This window comes from Piliocolobus tephrosceles, chromosome 13 (genome assembly GCF_002776525.5).
Source record: "Piliocolobus tephrosceles isolate RC106 chromosome 13, ASM277652v3, whole genome shotgun sequence".
In the NCBI taxonomy this organism is placed as follows: Eukaryota; Metazoa; Chordata; class Mammalia; order Primates; family Cercopithecidae; genus Piliocolobus; species Piliocolobus tephrosceles.
Genome location: NC_045446.1, coordinates 92,714,026 through 92,731,815, shown reverse-complemented (window position 1 = coordinate 92,731,815; position 17,790 = coordinate 92,714,026). Strand labels below are relative to the sequence as shown.

General features: G+C 37.6%; 1 protein-coding gene across 1 annotated transcript; it reads left to right on the top strand.

Annotated features, from left to right (window-relative positions):
• The first annotated feature begins 6,004 nt into the window (after positions 1-6,004).
• Positions 6,005-14,167, top strand: MMP3 (matrix metallopeptidase 3). Its single transcript, XM_023208133.3, has 10 exons — positions 6,005-6,171; positions 6,698-6,942; positions 7,035-7,183; positions 7,356-7,481; positions 9,341-9,505; positions 9,668-9,812; positions 10,677-10,810; positions 11,213-11,372; positions 12,518-12,621; positions 13,743-14,167. Exons 1-10 carry the CDS (start codon positions 6,067-6,069, stop codon positions 13,841-13,843), a joined length of 1,434 nt encoding a protein of 477 aa, XP_023063901.2. The 5' UTR covers positions 6,005-6,066; the 3' UTR covers positions 13,844-14,167.
• The last annotated feature ends 3,623 nt before the right edge of the window (positions 14,168-17,790 follow it).

Sequence of the window (17,790 nt, the reverse complement as noted above, 5' to 3'; positions counted from 1 at the left end):
CAACTCGTCAGCACCCATCAATTCATCATTTATATCATGTATAACTCCCCAATGCAATCCCTTCCCCCTCCCCCCTCCCAGAATTTAAGTGATAGATTTCAACATTTTTACCACTCATGTGGAGTGATCTGAGTCATTATGCTTTTATAAATGAAAAAAGACTGAGACATCACGTGCAGAAATTACCTGTGCCTAATTCCTTTTCTTTTTTTTTTTTTTAGATGGCTTTATGTTGCCTAATCCCTTTTCTATTCTAATTCCCCTTCCAACTAGAATGTTTGAAAGTTTCTATTACAAATAGGCATAAAAATCAGAATACATAGTCTGATTTCAACTATGAAAAGCTATGTGATACGAAAAGGTGCTCAACATCATTGATTATCAGAGAAATGCAAATCAAAACTACAATGAGATATCATGTTACCCCAGTAAAAATGACTTTTTTTCCAAAAACAAACAAACAAAAAAAAAACAGGCAATAACAAATTCTGGCAAGGATGTGGAGAAACAGGAAGCCTCGTACTCTCTTAGTGAGGGTGTAAATTAGTACAACCACCATGGAGAACAGTATGGAAATTTCTTGAAAAACTAAAAATAGACCTACTATATAATCCAGAAATTCCACTACTGAATATTTATCTAAAGGAAATGAAATCAACATGTCAAAGAGATATCTACACTTCTATGTTAACTGCAGCACTATCCACAATAGCCAAGAATTGGAAGCAACCTATATCCATCAACAGATGAATTGATAAAGAAAATATAGTACATATACACAGTAGAGTTCCATTCGACCATGAAAAAGAATGAGATCTGTCATTTGAAACAACATTGATGGAATTGGAGGACACTACATTAAGTGAAATAAGCAAAGCACAGAAAGACAAACTTCACATGTTTTCACTTATTTGTGGGAGCTAAAAATTAAAACAGTTAAACTCATGGAGATAGAGAGTGGAATGATGGTTACTAGTGGCTGGAAAGGGCAGTTGGGGTGGTGGGAGTGGGTATGGATAATGAATACAAAAACATAGTTAGAATGAGTATTATCTAGTATTTGATAGCACAACAGGGTGACTATAGTCAACAGTAATTATTGTACATTTTAAAATAACTAAAACAATAAATTAGAATATTTGTAACACAAAGAAATGATCGATGCTTGAGGTGATGAATACCCCCATTTACCCCAATGTGATTGCTACACATTGCATACCAGTATCGAAATATTTTATTGCTAGGCATGGTGGCTCATGTCTGTAATCCTAGCACTTTGGGGGCCAAGGTGGGCAAATCACTTAAGCCCAGGAATTCAAGACCAGTCTGAGCAACATGGCCCTATAATTCAGATGGAATAAGTTGCCTTATTAGTACTTCTGTCCAGCTAGTGAAATTCAAAATTGTGGAAAACGTAGATGAGATTTTATAAACTCCCATGATCAGCATGATGTGAAAAAGAATACATAGGCATAAAAAAAATTAGAGGAAGTACATAGTTAATAGTGTTAGTAGTGTTTTCTCTTTGGGTCAAGACTATAAATGATTTATTTTCTTCTTTGTACTTTTTATATATTCTAAATTTTCTATAATAAACATTTAACATTTTATTTAAGTATGTAAAATGTATTTAAATGTTTTGTAGAAACTAGTGTATTAGTTTGTTTTCACACTGCTGATAAAGACATCCTAGAGACTGGGAAGAAAAAGAGGTTTAATATGGACTTACAGTTCCACGTGGCTGGGAAAGCCTCGCAATCATGGCAGAAGGTAAGGAAGAGCAAGTCATGTGTTACATGGAAGGCAGCAGGCAAAAAAAGCGCTTGTGCAGGGAAACTACCTTATTTTAAACCATCAGATCTCACAAGACTCATTCACGATCATGAGAACAGCACAGGGAAGACCCACCCCCATAATTCAATCATCCCCCACCAGGTTCTTCCCACAATATGTGGGAATTGTTGGAGTTAAAATTCAAGATGAGATTTGGTTGGGGACACAGCCAGACCATATCACATGACTTTCCACCAACAATGGAATAAACTCTAAGCACCTTAGCTACAGACTAATGGTCTTCTATGACTGGACTCCAACCTATCTTTTCACAACTTTGTTTTTTATTTTTCATTATTACCCTTCACATACCTTTTATTTCAATAAAAAGTAACTCTTTGGCATTTTCCATATAGACTCTTTCTTGACTCTGCATACTTATATACTCTGTTACTGAATTTTCCTCCATTTCCACATTTGTTCTTAGCCAAAAGGCCAAGAAGCAATTTTTCCTCCATTTCCAGATCATTCCAGGCTCACTTTATCTGCTACTTTATCTATGAGTTTTTTCTAAAGGAAACACCTAAAGTAAGCAAGCACGTTCTGCTTAATTCCTGTACAAATTTGTACTTTTTTTTTTGAGACAGGGTCTTGCTCTCTTGCCCAGGCTGGAGTACAGTGGCGCCATCACAGCTCACTTCCAGGGCTCAAGTGAGCCTCCTGCCTCAGTTTTCCAAATAGCTGGGACTACAGGTGTGCACCGCCACAAGTGGCTAATTATTTTCATTTTTTTGTGGAGCTGAGGTCTCCCTATGTTGCCTAGACGGGTCTTGAACTTCTGGGCTCAAGCAATCCTCCTATTTCAGCCTCCCAAAGTGCTGGTGTTATAGGCAAGAGCCACCACACCAGAGCTATTTCTTATAGAATTAATTATATAAGGGATTCTCTCCTTGGCTAGGTTATATTCCCTCCCTCCCTCTTTCCTTCCCTCCCTCCATCCCTGCTTCCTTCCCCCCTCCCTCCTTCCTTCCTTCCTTCCTCTTGCTCCTTCCCTTCCTTCCTTTCTTCTTTCCTGCTTTTAAATAGCTAATTTAAGTCAGTTTTTTTTTTTTTTTACTAAAATTTTCTAAATTTTTATCTTCAAATCTACACTCTAAGTTTGGGTATTCTGAAGCCCTTGAGACTCAGACACTTGATAAATGAATGTATAGCTGAAATAATGATTATATCAGTTATCAGCTAGAAGTAGCAAGGATCCTGCACAATCATGTCTGATTAGTCATGGAGAAGTGTGACAAATAGGAAGACAAATGTGAAAAGTTATGAGATAGAATGTTACTTGGCTTTTTAAATCCAGTTTTTAAATCCAAGGATTAGATTGAATGTAAATTTAATTCTAAGCCTCTGATCCCTGGGAGGTCAGATTTATAAGACTAGCCATTATCTGACCCTTGTGTTTATTTAATCATATAACAAACGATTGTTCTGTGGAACAGTCATTTTCATTTCTTGCTGGAAATGCCCATTTTTTTTTTTCCTGATATTCAGTTCCTCCCTCTACATCTGGAGTGTTTGCTCTCCTCCTCCCCTCCCCTCCTCTTCCTCTCCCCTTCTCTTCTCCCTCCTCCCTCCCTTCCTTCATACACTCAGTTGTTGTTTAATTTTACCTATTCCTTCTCATTACTCCATTGGTTTTAAAACGTACACTCCAAAATGCAATTTGACTGTCTCATGCAAGGTTAGAAAACTCCTGGTTCTACAAGATTAGTTTGAGTGTTCTGCAGACATATGAATGAGGACTTCAATTATATATTAGAGAGACTTTAGATGATAACTTGATCTTTCTTGTGGAAATACAACTTTTTAAAAATTTAGTTTTTAGAATATTGAGTATATCTGACATGTAGAATCTGCAAATCTAGAAACGTCTACATGATTTGTGGATTTTTTTGACTTTTACCTGTTTGACATTTGCTGTGAGCCTTTCAGTCATAACTAATATATTATTTAGTTCTCTAAGTAATTTTTGGTTACCTACTACATATCAGATACCATGCTAAGTATTAGGAATACAGAATCAAATGAGGCATGGTCCCTCAAGTATCTTACATTAGAATGAGAGAGACAGATAAACCATTTCACTACAGTGCAGTGTGGAAAATACAGTAGCAGAGGCAGGTACAAGGTACCATTGAACAATAATTAATGACTCTTCCTGGGACTTGGGAAACATCTTCCAGGGAAGTCACTGAAGCTGTTTTAAAATATGGCAAACTTTGGTATTTAGTTCAGTAACAGCACAGCCCATTTTGCCAATCACATTTTAACAGTTGGAAAAGCAAACACATTATCTATCAGGCTTTCTTCTAAACTTTAAATATGTTTTACATAAGTTATAACTCCAGAGAAAATTTACAAAGGATGCACCTTAATCTAGAAGGAATTAGAGCTGCCACAGCTCCTACGCTTTTAACCTCTCAGTATTTTATCTGTTGGCCTCCACTGTTTCTTCCTGGAATTCACATCACTACCACCACTCTGTTCTCCTTGTCCTCATTTCAGTGTGGCCAAATACTTTCCCTTTATTTCAGTCAGGACAAGACATGTTTTTTGTTGTTGTTGTTGTTTTTCCCCCCTCAAAGGAATAGAGAACCATAGGATATTAGTTTTAAAATGTCTTTAGGCCAGGTGCAGTGACCCATGTCTGTAATCCTAGCACTTTGAGAAGTTGAGACAGGAGAATCACTTGAGCCCAGAGTTCAAAACCAGCCTGGGCAACATAGTGAGACCTCTGTCTCTATTTTTCAAATAAAATTTGAAAAATCTTTAGACAGAATCTAGTCTAAAAATGAAGCCTTAAGTGTGATGTATAGCCCCCTCCCAAGTAGGCTATCACCTATGTGGGCATCTTCAGTCATAGGGATCTTAATACCACAGAGAAATCCTTTAAATTTGTTGGGTAAAATCTCTCCAATGTTTATTAAGAAACACACAAAAAATAAAGCAAAGAAGAAAATGCAAAAGAGATGTAAATGAGAGGAAGAAAAATGGGCACTTATTAAAGGTCTAATAAATGCACATTTGTATCCATCATTCTACTGAATTCTTACTCCCAAGATGCTCTTCCCTTTAGCAAACTAATAAGCAAGTCAGCAAAGAAAGAAAGAACAAACAAAATGTGGTGATCAGGGACGTGTTGGGGAGATGGATGGTGGCAGGTGGCAAAAGGACTACGAAAATTTTACAAAATGTCTTCCTCTGAATATGTTTAGAGTCTTGCATTCAAGCATTTATTATACACCAATAATGTGAGAAACACTTTACTTGACAAAGAAACAGAAAAGAAAGAAAGGAAGAAAACAGAAGAGCATGAGGAGAGAATTTAGAATGGATTCTGTTCTTCAACTTCAAAGCATTTGCTAATTTGAATTTAGGGAGGAGGGGAAAAGATTGAAAGAGAATAAGACACGTGTAGAAGACAAGGACAGAGAGAATTTCAGTCCAGTGAGCAATGTAACTCATTTCAATTCTACAACTATTTATGGAGCAGCTACATGGGCCCATCACCCTTTAATAAATTGGGTACAGAATTAAAACCACCCAAAGGGAATATACTTCCTTCTTTTTCACAGACCCTCTTTGTTCTATTCTGCCCATGAGATTTTCCTCCTCAAGAACCAGCAAATCCAGTTACAATCAATAACAGCCGTTACAAATCAGTTTAAAAAAAAAAAAAATCACCCCTTCTAAATTTCTTCTAGATACTATCTTCTATGTTTTGAGTATAACTGTATATAGTATAGACTATAGCTATATATGTACACTTTCCACTTACATCTTTTCTTTGCTTTTATAATGTCTTTCTTAAAACTCCTTTTAGAAGTTCGGCACAATTCTGACTTTTACCAAGTCAGCCTACTTCTTCTCTCAAAAACACAAACATAAATTTTCTAGAGAACTCCAGTCAATTTTTCCAGAGGAAAAAAAATGCTTCAGTTTTCTCCTCTACCAAGACAGGAAGCACTTCCTGGAGATTAATCATTATGTTGCCTTGCAAAATTGGGAAGGCTAAGAGAAATTAGTAAAGTAGGTTGTATCATTCCACTTGGAATTTGAAATTTTTGGAAATGGTCCTGCTGCCATTTGGATGAAAGCAAGGATGAGTCAAGCTGCGGGTGATCCAAACAAACACTGTCACTCTTTAAAAGCTGGGCTCCCGAGGGTGGACCTGCACGGAGGCAGGCAAGAAAGCAAGGCATAGAGACAACATAGAGCGAAGTAAAGCCAGTGAAAATGAAGAGTCTTCCAATCCTACTGTTGCTGTGTGTGGCAGTTTGCTCAGCCTATCCGTTGAATGGAGCTGCAAGGGATGAGGACACCAGCATGAACTTTGTTCAGGTAATTAACACTAACTGAACTGGCCAGGTGAGGAACTGCCACAGTAAGCTCAAACCATTCTGTGTGTCTTAAAACCCACATAGAATGCTTAGGCTTACTGTGTAGGAACAGGTCAAGAATAGAGAGTTATAGAGTGTTGGAAGTGGAAAGGGTCTCATTATCACACCATTTGGGCTTCTCCTCTTACGTAGGAAGAAACTAAGGCCAGAAAGGTTAGGTGTTTTCTTAAGATCACACACCACCATAGCAGTAGCAGCACTGGGGCTTAAGGCACATGAATAACAAGTGGAGAGTGGATGAACCGTATCTTACTTTGGAACATCTTCAGGTTTTTTTTTAATGCAACATAATTTTAGCTAAATATTTATGTTGCTAGTATCATATTATAAAATTTGGTATTATTTCAGCAAACTAGAGAAATACTCCAAATAGATTAAGAAAAGTGAACAACTGCAAAACTTACTATAAATAGATAGTTATAGTAAAAATTGTAAGAATGACCTAAAAACTATACTTACTCTGTTAGCAATATCTAGAAAACTACTACGACCTTGAAAAAGATGTGAAACAGTTTGTTAGAAGAAAGGACAGTGGTCCTGTTGTTAAAAAAATCCGAGAAATGCAGAAGTTCCTTGGGTTGGAGGTGACGGGGAAGCTGGACTCTGACACTCTGGAGGTGATGCGCAAGCCCAGGTGTGGAGTTCCTGACGTTGGACACTTCACAACGTTTCCTGGCATCCCGAAGTGGAGGAAAACCCACCTTACATACAGGTAATGGTTCAGAGAGGTTTTCACATGAGATTAGAATTTTATAAACTATGTCATAGGAGAAAATAGTATCCTCTTCAATTTTTCTCCTACAGGATTGTGAATTATACACGAGATTTGCCAAAAGATGCTATTGATTCTGCCATTGAGAAAGCTGTGAAAGTCTGGGAAGAGGTGACTCCACTCACATTCTCCAGGCTGTATGAAGGAGAGGCTGATATAATGATCTCTTTCGCAGTCAGAGGTATTAAAAAAAAAAAAAAAATCAAAACAAAACAAAACAAAAAACGCAAAACACAAAATAAAACAAAACAAAACAAAATGTATCCATTCATCTATCCATTGTTGTTATACTGGAAAAGGCCCAAAAGGGATCCTCATTACCTATCTTTCCAATATTTTTTTTTTCCTACTAGAACATGGAGACTTTTACCCTTTTGATGGACCTGGAAATGTTTTGGCTCATGCCTATGCCCCCGGGCCAGGGATTAATGGAGATGCCCACTTTGATGATGATGAACAATGGACAAAAGATACAACAGGTTAGTTACACATCTCTCAGAATGATTTTGGCATTAATTTTTTTATATGTAGAAACCTCTTAATAACCAAGAAAGCTCAAGAAACGAGATGTTCTGGATTTTCCACTGGATCAGAGATCAGCAGAATATATTTTTGTTTTAATTATTATTGAAAATATTTTCAGATGCTTTAACAGTTTTCCTACATTGGTAAGCATAATGTAGGAAATATCATTAAGTATTTCTTTAATGACTGTGGATCTTTGTGATCTAGGGGTAACCATTATTAAGAAAAATTTATCTTATCAAAATGCAAACATTCAAGGAATAGCATATTGCTCTGAATCTACACTAAAATGTGCTCTTGATGTTGCTTATGTAATTTCCTCCATTTACTTCTTTACTCTTCAAACCAGAAGTCAGAATTAAATTTCAGAAACTGAGATCCTCTTTTTTTTTTTTTTCTGGCCGAGGCATTATTTTAGTACTTTTAGGTTAAAAGAATTTTTATGGGCTCGTTCTGAAGGAAAAGACCAACTCCCAAATACAACGTTCGAACTGTTTAGGTAGAAGAATGTTTCTCAGTTCGTAACTGTATATTTTGAGGAATGACATCCAAAGTTTTCCAAAAAAACCAGCTAAAACAATTAACACTGCTTCTAAAAACATAGAAAAACAATACTATGTCTGAGGTTTAGCTGGGATTTATAATGAAAATGTAAACCTCTGTAGGATGTACAAATGTGAGTTTAGTCCTGGATAAAATTCTTGATTTGGTTAACGAATTCTTGTAAAGAAACCTTTCTGCAAACTCTCAAATGAGATTGTTCCTAGCATTACAAGTTACACAAGTAATACCAGCAAAAGTAATGTAGATTTACTTACTATATTGATCATAATTACCCAGTGCCTCCTAATTTTAGCATTATGGGTGTTTTTAAAAATATGAAGGAAGACCGGGCACGGTGGCTCACACCTGTAATCCCAGCACTTTGGGAGGCCGAGGTGGGTGGATCACGAGGTCAGGAGATCAAGACCATCCTGGCTAACACAGTGAAACTCCATCTCCACTAAAAATACAAAAAATTAGCCAGGCATGCTGACGGGCGCCTGTAGTCCCAACAACTTGGGAGGCTGAGGCAGGAGAACAGCGTGAACCCGGGAGGCGGAGCTTGCAGTGACCCGAGATGGCGCCCCTGCACTCCAGCCTGGAGTGCAAACTCTGTCTCAAAAAAAAAAAAAAAAAAAGAAGGAAAAAATTTTGAATAAAACCAGTGTTTATGTATTCTAAATCTGTTTTGTGACAAATGTTAGACACGAGTGGGCGTACTGTGTTTTAAACCAATTTTGCAAATTCTATGACATTTATCATTATTCATGTTTTTAGTGTCAATATGTACTTCATGATGATGAGACTGAGACATCATGAATTAAGATGAATATAGTTTCCTTTAACTGAGACTGCAAATGGCAAATGTAAATATATTAAAACAGTGTTTAGCTTTGCATTGACAAATGAAGGTAAATATTTGACATGCTAAACAAATGGGTTCATTCCATTCCTGAGTACAAGAAAAGTGACCTGGTTCTTCTGGAGTTAACATGCTCGTGAGGCTGGGGGTGGGTTCTGGAGTGTGGGGGGCAAGTGGATGTAACTGGGAAATCAATCTCAAAGACTGATTTCAGGTATGAGTTTTAAAATACACTTAGCTTTCCATTAAGTGTGTAATTAGTTAATTGTTCAGTTAACCAACAAACAAGGTGTAAAAAGCCCTGTGTGGTTCCAAGAAGCAAAAACCAATACAATGCACAGCAGACCTCTGTAATGTACATGTATTTAAAAAAAAATAAGTAACTATTGTTTTTGATTTCTTAAATAGGGATCAATTTATTCCTCGTTGCTGCTCATGAACTTGGCCACTCCCTGGGTCTCTTTCACTCAGCCAACACTGAAGCTTTGATGTACCCACTCTACCACTCATTCACAGACCTGACTCGGTTCCGCCTGTCTCAAGATGATATAAATGGCATTCAGTCCCTCTATGGTGAGTGAGGCTGGGAAAATTAGCCATTGTGGTTTTGCAACGATGGTCTTCAGAAGAGCTGTCAAATGCTACATTTAGCTGAAAGCACTGTGAGAATGTTTGAAAAGCACACAAACGGGCATATATTGAAACGTATCACATTTCCCCTAATGTTCCCTTTAGGACCTCCCCCTGGATCCCCTGAGACCCCCCTGGTACCCACGGAACCTGTCCCTCCAGCACCTGGGATGCCAGCCACGTGCGATCCTGCCTTGTCCTTTGATGCCATCAGCACTCTGAGGGGAGAAATCCTGTTCTTTAAAGACAGGTCAGACTGAAAAATTATATTTTCCTATCATTTTAGTCTACAATGCTTAGAAAGGAAAAGACACAGAAACTTGAGAGAGATTTTTAAACATTTAAAACAAAAACGTTTCTTCTGAGCTTGGAATCATTTAGATCTGGTGCTGCCTTTTCCCACATTTTCCTAAAATTGCCAGGTTCATTTTTGAAGGCTCAGGCTGATCTGGTTCCTGTCTTCTAATTGCTATTTCCAAATGTTTTAAGTCATGGTTACTTTTCAAAAGGCATGAGTAGATCTCTAGAATAATACTTTTATTTTTACTTCCTTTAAAAATGACATCAGGATCAACATTACATGTAATCAAGTAATTTACCTACTGATGGATCAATACGCATATGACAAACGTTCAAACAGCATAAATGAGAAGAAAATTAAAAACTTTAATTCCCAGTTCCCCGTATATTCATCCAGAGTCAAGACTTTTTGTGCATCCTTCCAGAATCTTTCTACGCGTATATAAGAATATATTTATACAGCACATACACGTATATACACACTGCCCAGCTTTTGGAAGGGGGTATAGCATATGCACTGTATTGCACACATTGCAGGTAGTTAAAGCTTATGCTGGGCTAATTCATTTGCATGATAGAATAATTTTTCTTTCATAGAAGACATCACTCTGGAAACCTATGACAGGAGACTCACTGCAGTCTTCTGAAGAAAAAGGAAAGAAATTTTCTAATGGCAATATACCTGATTTCTATCTGTCATCCAACCTAGAATATGAAAGAATGGGGGAAGTCACGTGAGGCAAGATGGTGAGGAAAATATTCTAAAGATGAAAGACTGTTTTTCAATTTACATTTCTTTTTACATATATTTTAGGCACTTTTGGCGCAAATCCCTCAGGAAGCTTGAGCCTGAATTGTATTTGATCTCCTCATTTTGGCCGTCTCTTCCTTCAGGCGTGGATGCCGCATATGAAGTTACTAGCAAGGATCTTGTTTTCATTTTTAAAGGTAATTATTACATCATCATTTGTTTAACTTGCTAAAATAAACCCTCTCGTAAGAAATTGAACAATACTTTCCTTTTCCCTACTACATCAAGTACTGGCTAGTATAGTAGTCAAAGGTAATGAAGAAATAATCAGGGCTGATATGATTGTATTTATATTTTATAGATGATAAAAATAAAGACAGGAAGATAAATTACCCAGAGTTGTAAATTCTCTCATTTGACCTTGGTTTATTCATTCAGTCTGCAAATTTTTGTGAATAGCCCACTATGAGCTGGTGACTAAATCTAAAATTTGGGCTACTTCTTTACCATGACAATCAAAGATGCTAAAGTGTATTTCTAAAGCTAAAGGGCTTAACTGTTACAATTCAATATGACTCTGAATTATTTATATTTAACAGGAAATCAGTTCTGGGCCATCAGAGGAAATGAGGTACAAGCTGGATACCCAAAAGGCCTCCACACCCTAGGTTTCCCTCCAACCATAAGGAAAATCGATGCAGCCCTTTCTGATAAGGAAAAGAAGAAAACATATTTCTTTGTAGAGGACAAATACTGGAGGTGAGATGCAAAAGAAATGACTTTGCATGGAGCCTAATTAGTGAAATTAGTTTCTTTTTCTAAGGAAATCCCCCAGCCCAACCTTAGGCCTGCTTCTCTCTTAGTAGGAAGGATGGACTTCAGACAACTGTGGGAAAGTTCTTATTTTAAAACAGCAGCACCTTAAGCTCTCCTGCTTTGAGTCCCAAATGCAGTTGGCTGCTACTTCCCTTAGTGCTGTTGCCCCAACTGCCTGGAGCCCCCTCTTCTCTCCTCAACCTATTCAAATCCTGCCCATCCTTCAAGTCCTGGCTCAAGTCTCATCACCTCCATGCAGCTTTCCCTCGTGGACTTTAGACCCGTTGGGAAAATGTTCTGAGAATCCACACCACCATTTAGCATTTCCTTCTCATTGTCTTATAGTTTGGCTCACTGTCTCACTGTGTTTGTTACTGTCTCATGGTGCTATTGTCTTGTCTTCCTAACACTACTATATGATATCCAAGGGCTACCTCTAACCTCACCCATTTGTTACCTCTGCCTGATAATGATGGCACATTTAAGAGATGATAAGCAATAGCAGTCCAGTTTATGGATACAACCCAGCACTCGCAGACAGGTTGATTCCTGGGTCATTTGCCCAGACTTTGAGACATCGAGGCTGACCATCTGACATCCAGGCAATGGGCTAAAAACACACTTACTGTGCTTTGCTTCTAATCCTAATTCCTTTTCCCCGGAGGCCACTATAGAAGACTTAGATGTGCAGGGTGGGGAGGGCAGGTATACATGGGCCAATTGTGGTAGGGAATTAAAATTGCATTTTAGATGTTGATTCAATTCACTTTATATATATGTTCACACTTTCATGTCTGTGTGACAAAAAGATGATTAAGATTCTTTCTGTCCAGGCTTAAGAAATATGATGACAAACAGCATATGCTACATACAGCAGGATGCTGCCCCCGTTCTGGATGGAGATATGGCTTCAAGAACTCTTTGCAGTACCATTAAAGTCACATATTTCTATAGTCCCAAATATGCTTAGCGTTTATTTGCAGTACTTGCAAAGTTTAGTAAAATTCCACATTAAACCTAACATGATCTAAGATGTTTGGTAACATGGCCTCTATGCAACGCTGAGCTGTTTCTTTTACTCGGTACAGATTTGATGAGAAGAGAAATTCCATGGAGCCAGGCTTTCCCAAGCAAATAGCTGAAGACTTTCCGGGAATTGACTCAAAGATTGATGCTGTTTTTGAAGAATTTGGTAAGAGGATACTTACTGTATTACTTAGTGTATTGGAGCACTTGAAACATTCTATGATATCAGAGACAAAGAGGAGCATTGAAACTTTTTAGTAACAAGTGTTTTTTAAGACGAGTTCCCTCTCCAAAATTTTGATTTGCCTACATTTGTACTCATTAAAGAACTACTTCACAAAATAACTTGTTTGGAACCATAAAGATAATTAACAAATCTTGCTACTTTATCTTATACATGCATATAAAACCGTGCATATAAAATCAAAGTGCTCGAGTGTCACTTATTCACATCTCGAGCTAACATGTGAAGTCAAGCTTGAATTTCAGATTACCATGTTAGCATAAAAATCCCATCAAGTGGTGTGGCCAGATTTAATATTGGTTAGCTGACCTTCTCCTCCACACCATCTTATTGCTGCTGCTAATTCCCAGGGAGATTTTTTTCTGTCTTTCCTGAGTTGTCAGTCATTGCCCATGCCAGTCATTTGCAAATACTTACATTTCCATGTGCCCAGAGTTTAAAAACAAATACATATATATATATATATATATATATATTTTTTTTTTTTTCTACTCAAGGTAAGTAAGTGGAGGCTGATGATCTCTATTGAAAGGTAACCTGATCACCATGTTTGCAGAGTACTAAAGGGTTCTCTGGTGTTTTTAAATAGTTGCTATGCTTCCTAGGCTGCAATGCAGGAAAAAAGGAGGAGGATTTCTTGGGAAGAAAGAAATAGGTGATTAGAGTTTCCAAGCAAGTGGAGAATTTATCTGATCAAAAGCAGAATAACCCTGTAACCTGTAACCTGGCTTTGTTGTTAGAGAGAGCTGGCATGGAGTGCTGGCTCCATCCTTCCTTGCTGAGTAACTTTGAGCAAGCATCGGAATCTGTCTAAACCTCAACTTGCTCAACCTGTAAATGGAGTTAGACATACAATCTCATAGGGTTGTTGCAGAAATAAATGAAAATAAATTCATGTAACAAGCTTGGCATAGTCCCTGACGTAAAGTAAAACTCTATAAACACTTTCTATTTTTAGTTCTCTATTACTCTGAGTTTTGTATATTGTCAAATGTCTTTATTTGGAAAAAATAACTTACTATTTCCCTTGTCTGTATTTGAAGGATTTTTTTATTTCTTCACTGGATCTTCACAGTTGGAGTTTGACCCAAATGCAAAGAAAGTGACACACACTTTCAAGAGTAACAGCTGGCTTAATTGTTGAGAGAGATAATGTAGAAGGCACAATATGGGAACTTTAAATGAAGCTGATAATTCTTCACCTAAGTCTCTGTGAATTGAAATGGGTTTGTTTTCTCCTGCCTGTGCTGTGACTCAAGTCATACTCAAGGGAACTTGAGCGTGAACTCTGTATCTTGCCGGTCATCTTTACATTATTACAGGGCATTCAAATGGGCTGCTGCTTACCTAGCACCTTGTCATGTGGAGTGATCTTTCCCAAGAGAAGGGGAAGCAGCCATGTGCAACAGACAAGTGACTGTATCTATCTAGACTATTTGCTTATTTAATAAAGATGATTTGCCAGTTATTTTATCTTATTGTTGTGTTTGTCTCAAGGGCAAGTTGTTCTCACAATTTGGGCACATTATGGGCTGAGCATGATCAGTCAGTAGACTAGCGTCTCCACGGCTTGGGGTTCACAATGGGTTCCAGAACTGCAGAGAATCTACAACTTGCCCTCCTCATGAACCCTGCAAACGGGATGCTTATTTCTACCACCTCGACATTTGATGTGTCCTGACATACCTAAGGCAAAAAATCAAGAGGGATCATGACATTGTAGAGTAGGCTCTAGGAAAAACTGTGAAGGGAATCCTGTACTCAGAGCAAATTGCCTCATTTGCACACCTCGTTTTACAGGATGAGGAAATCAAACTTGTTTTTGATCTTTTCCTTTTACTTATAAATTCCCTCAGTGCAGGTCCCTCCTCTGACCTAGCAAGCAAACTTCCTCATATCTACCCTATTCACACGTTAAAATATACTCTTGTATGCATTTTGTATCTGCCTGTGCCTGGAGGTAAATGCCCATTAGCAAATGACGATTCTAACATTGGTTTATCATCCATAACTAATATCTCTAGAACAATGTCTGGTACATGATAAGAGCTCATTCCCTTTTTAACTTATCCATTCATCTGAAAGTAATTTACAAATCACATTCCATGTGCCAGGCATTATGCTAGGTTGCAGGCGTAAGAATCTGAAAATAATGGACACAGCCCCCTGCCCTCATTGAGATTTAATCCAGCAGAAGGAATACATGCAGATAACCACAAATATAAATATGCAATTGTAAATTTCATAAGAGTTATAAAGGGAAAAAATAATAGGAGGATCTACTTTGAACCAGACAGTTTTAGAAGAACTTTTGAGGGAATGGCATTGAAGAATGTTTTGAAAGGAGGTGTGGAGACTAAATGAGGAGATGATGGCTTGGACCACATGGGCACACTGGAGAGTTAGGGATGAGAGTAGAATATATAGATATGAGATAGATAACAGGACTCGGTGATGGATTAGATATGCAGTTTGATAGAAAAGGAAATGTTCAGAGTAATTCCTAGGTAGCTTGCTTGAGCATAAGAGCTGATGGTGACGGCATTTACTGAGACGGGGAAACACTTGGAGAGAAGAAGATTTGTGAAAGAAGGGCAAGAGTTGGGATGAATTTTTTGTTTGCCCATTTTTGAAATATGTTAGAGAAATTCAAGCACCCATGAGCTAAAGGCATCTGAAATGCAAAACAAATGATATATATATATGTGTGTGTATATATGTATATACATATATATGTATCTATGTGTATATATATGTATATATTGTACATATGTATATATGTGTATATACATATATACACAGATATATGTGAAACATATATGTATATGGAAGGTTTCAACATTGAGGTTATTCTTAAAGCCAAAAGTATGGGAGAGATCATATGCAGAGAGTTTAAGATAAAACTAATGAATAGCAACATTTGGCCAAAATTTACAGCATTTCTTTATTTTTAAAATTACCTAATTTTATTTATTTCTAATAGGTAATACCTTAGCCACAACACGAACTCCAAAAGTTAAAAGACATTATGCAATATAAACAATTTTCCTCCCACCCGTGTTTCCAACATCTAACTCCTTTTCTCAGAGGTAACCAAGCAGATCTTTCTTGAATCCTTCCAGAGCTATCTTATGCATGCCAAGCGTTAATATAATCTTTCAAAATAAAAATGCTACCATGCAAAGTTACACTGTCTTGCTCTTTGATTTCTTTCACTTAACATATCTTGGCAGCTATTCCACATTAGTACATGTAGAATTGCTTTATTCAATCTTTTTTTTTTCTTTAGGTGCACTTACTATCAAGAATACAATACAAAAGGCCCAAGTACAATGAAAAAACACATTTGTCCATTGACACCAATGACAATGCTCTTTTAGCACATGCCTGCTGAATGGAATGGGGATTTAATAAAGTTCACTCCTGAAAAAAATAACCCAGTGAGTCTCACCACAGCCAACATTCTTAAGCAATCTGGTTGTGAAATGAACGTTTATAATGCTTCAAACAGCTTAAACCTGAAGTTTGATACCACATCTTCATGTTTGCTCAGTTCTCAGTAAGATTATCTACAGTATTTACAACCATTCAAAGGCAAATATTAAAACCACATTCATTCAAGACTCAGCAATTCCCATAAATATGTACAGTTATTATGTATCAATAAAAAGGAATCAAGTAATATAGAGCCTCAAACTAAATGGTTAAATATATGAACTACTTATACTGACAACTAATATTTGATTTTCTGTGACTATTTAAGGTTGGTTTTTAGCAAATAATCCCTTTAAAGGAAAAATTTGCCTCATTTGAGCTTTGACCCAGCAGTTCAACAATGATGAAGTCCACAGTCTTACTGGCAAAACCAATATGTTGAGAAGTCCTCATTTAACGTCTGGATAAGTTCTTGGAAACTATGATTTTAAGCAAAGGGATGCGTAAGGAAACCATTTTTCCCATAGGCTAATTGATATAAAGAAGAGTTAAATTTCTATGACATATTTCTAAGTCACAAAAACATCACCAAACTTCTAAATAAAGACCAAAACACTTCTAAATAGTAAACACTATAGGCCCAGCATGGTGGCTGACACCTGTAATCTCAGCACTTCGGGAGGCCAAGACGGGCAGATCACTTGAGGTCAGGAGTTCAAGACAAGCCTGGCCAACATGGTGAAACCCTGTCTCTACTAAAGACACAAAAATTAGCAAGACGTGGTGGCATATACCTGTAATCCCAGCTACTCAGGAGGCTGAGGCAGGAAAATCACTTGAACCAGGGAGGCAGAGGCTGCAGTGAGCCGAGATCGCACCACTGCACTCCAGCCTAGGTGACAAAGTGAGACTCCATCTCAAACAAAAAACAAAGTAAACATTGAAATAAATGTGACTTATGCATACATTTAAGAAAAATTAATAAAAAAACAAGTAAGATAATTATTTACCCTCTTGTTCCAGGTCAGAGTGTCGAGTGGCTGGAGCCCATCCTGGCAGCTCAGGCCAGCCCTGGATAGGACTCCGTTCCATCGTCACATGGCACGCTCACACCCACTCACACCCGCCAGACTGCGACCATGTGAGCCTCACGTGCACAGCTGTGGGATGTGGGAGGAAACCAAGTACCCAGAGAAAATCCGCACAGACACAGGGAGAACTTGAAAACGCCCCACAGACCATGGCCCTGACTGGAAATTGTTTTTTTTTTTTTCTCTTTGACATCATAACTAACCCATGTTATTTGAGGACCTGCCGTTTAGAGTTTCTAAGTCACTGTGCTCAACAAGGGTAAGAGTAGTGCATAGTACATTTTCCATTTTACTGAAATTTATGTTCAATTCATGATTTAAAGCCTCCAGGTTTTCATTTCTCCAAACTGTCCTAAGACATTATTTGCCTTAGGACCTTGTTTCTCCCTCTATTTTCTTCAAATAGAAGTATTTCTCAATTATCTACATGTTCCCAAAGAGGAATTCTTCAGAGGTGGCCGCTTCTTTGGGATAGTGCAAGTCTACCAGGCCTCTGAAGCAAGAGGGATGGGGAGGGAAAGAACTGAAGTGCAGGGTTCATTGGTAAGTTTCACATTAGCCATTA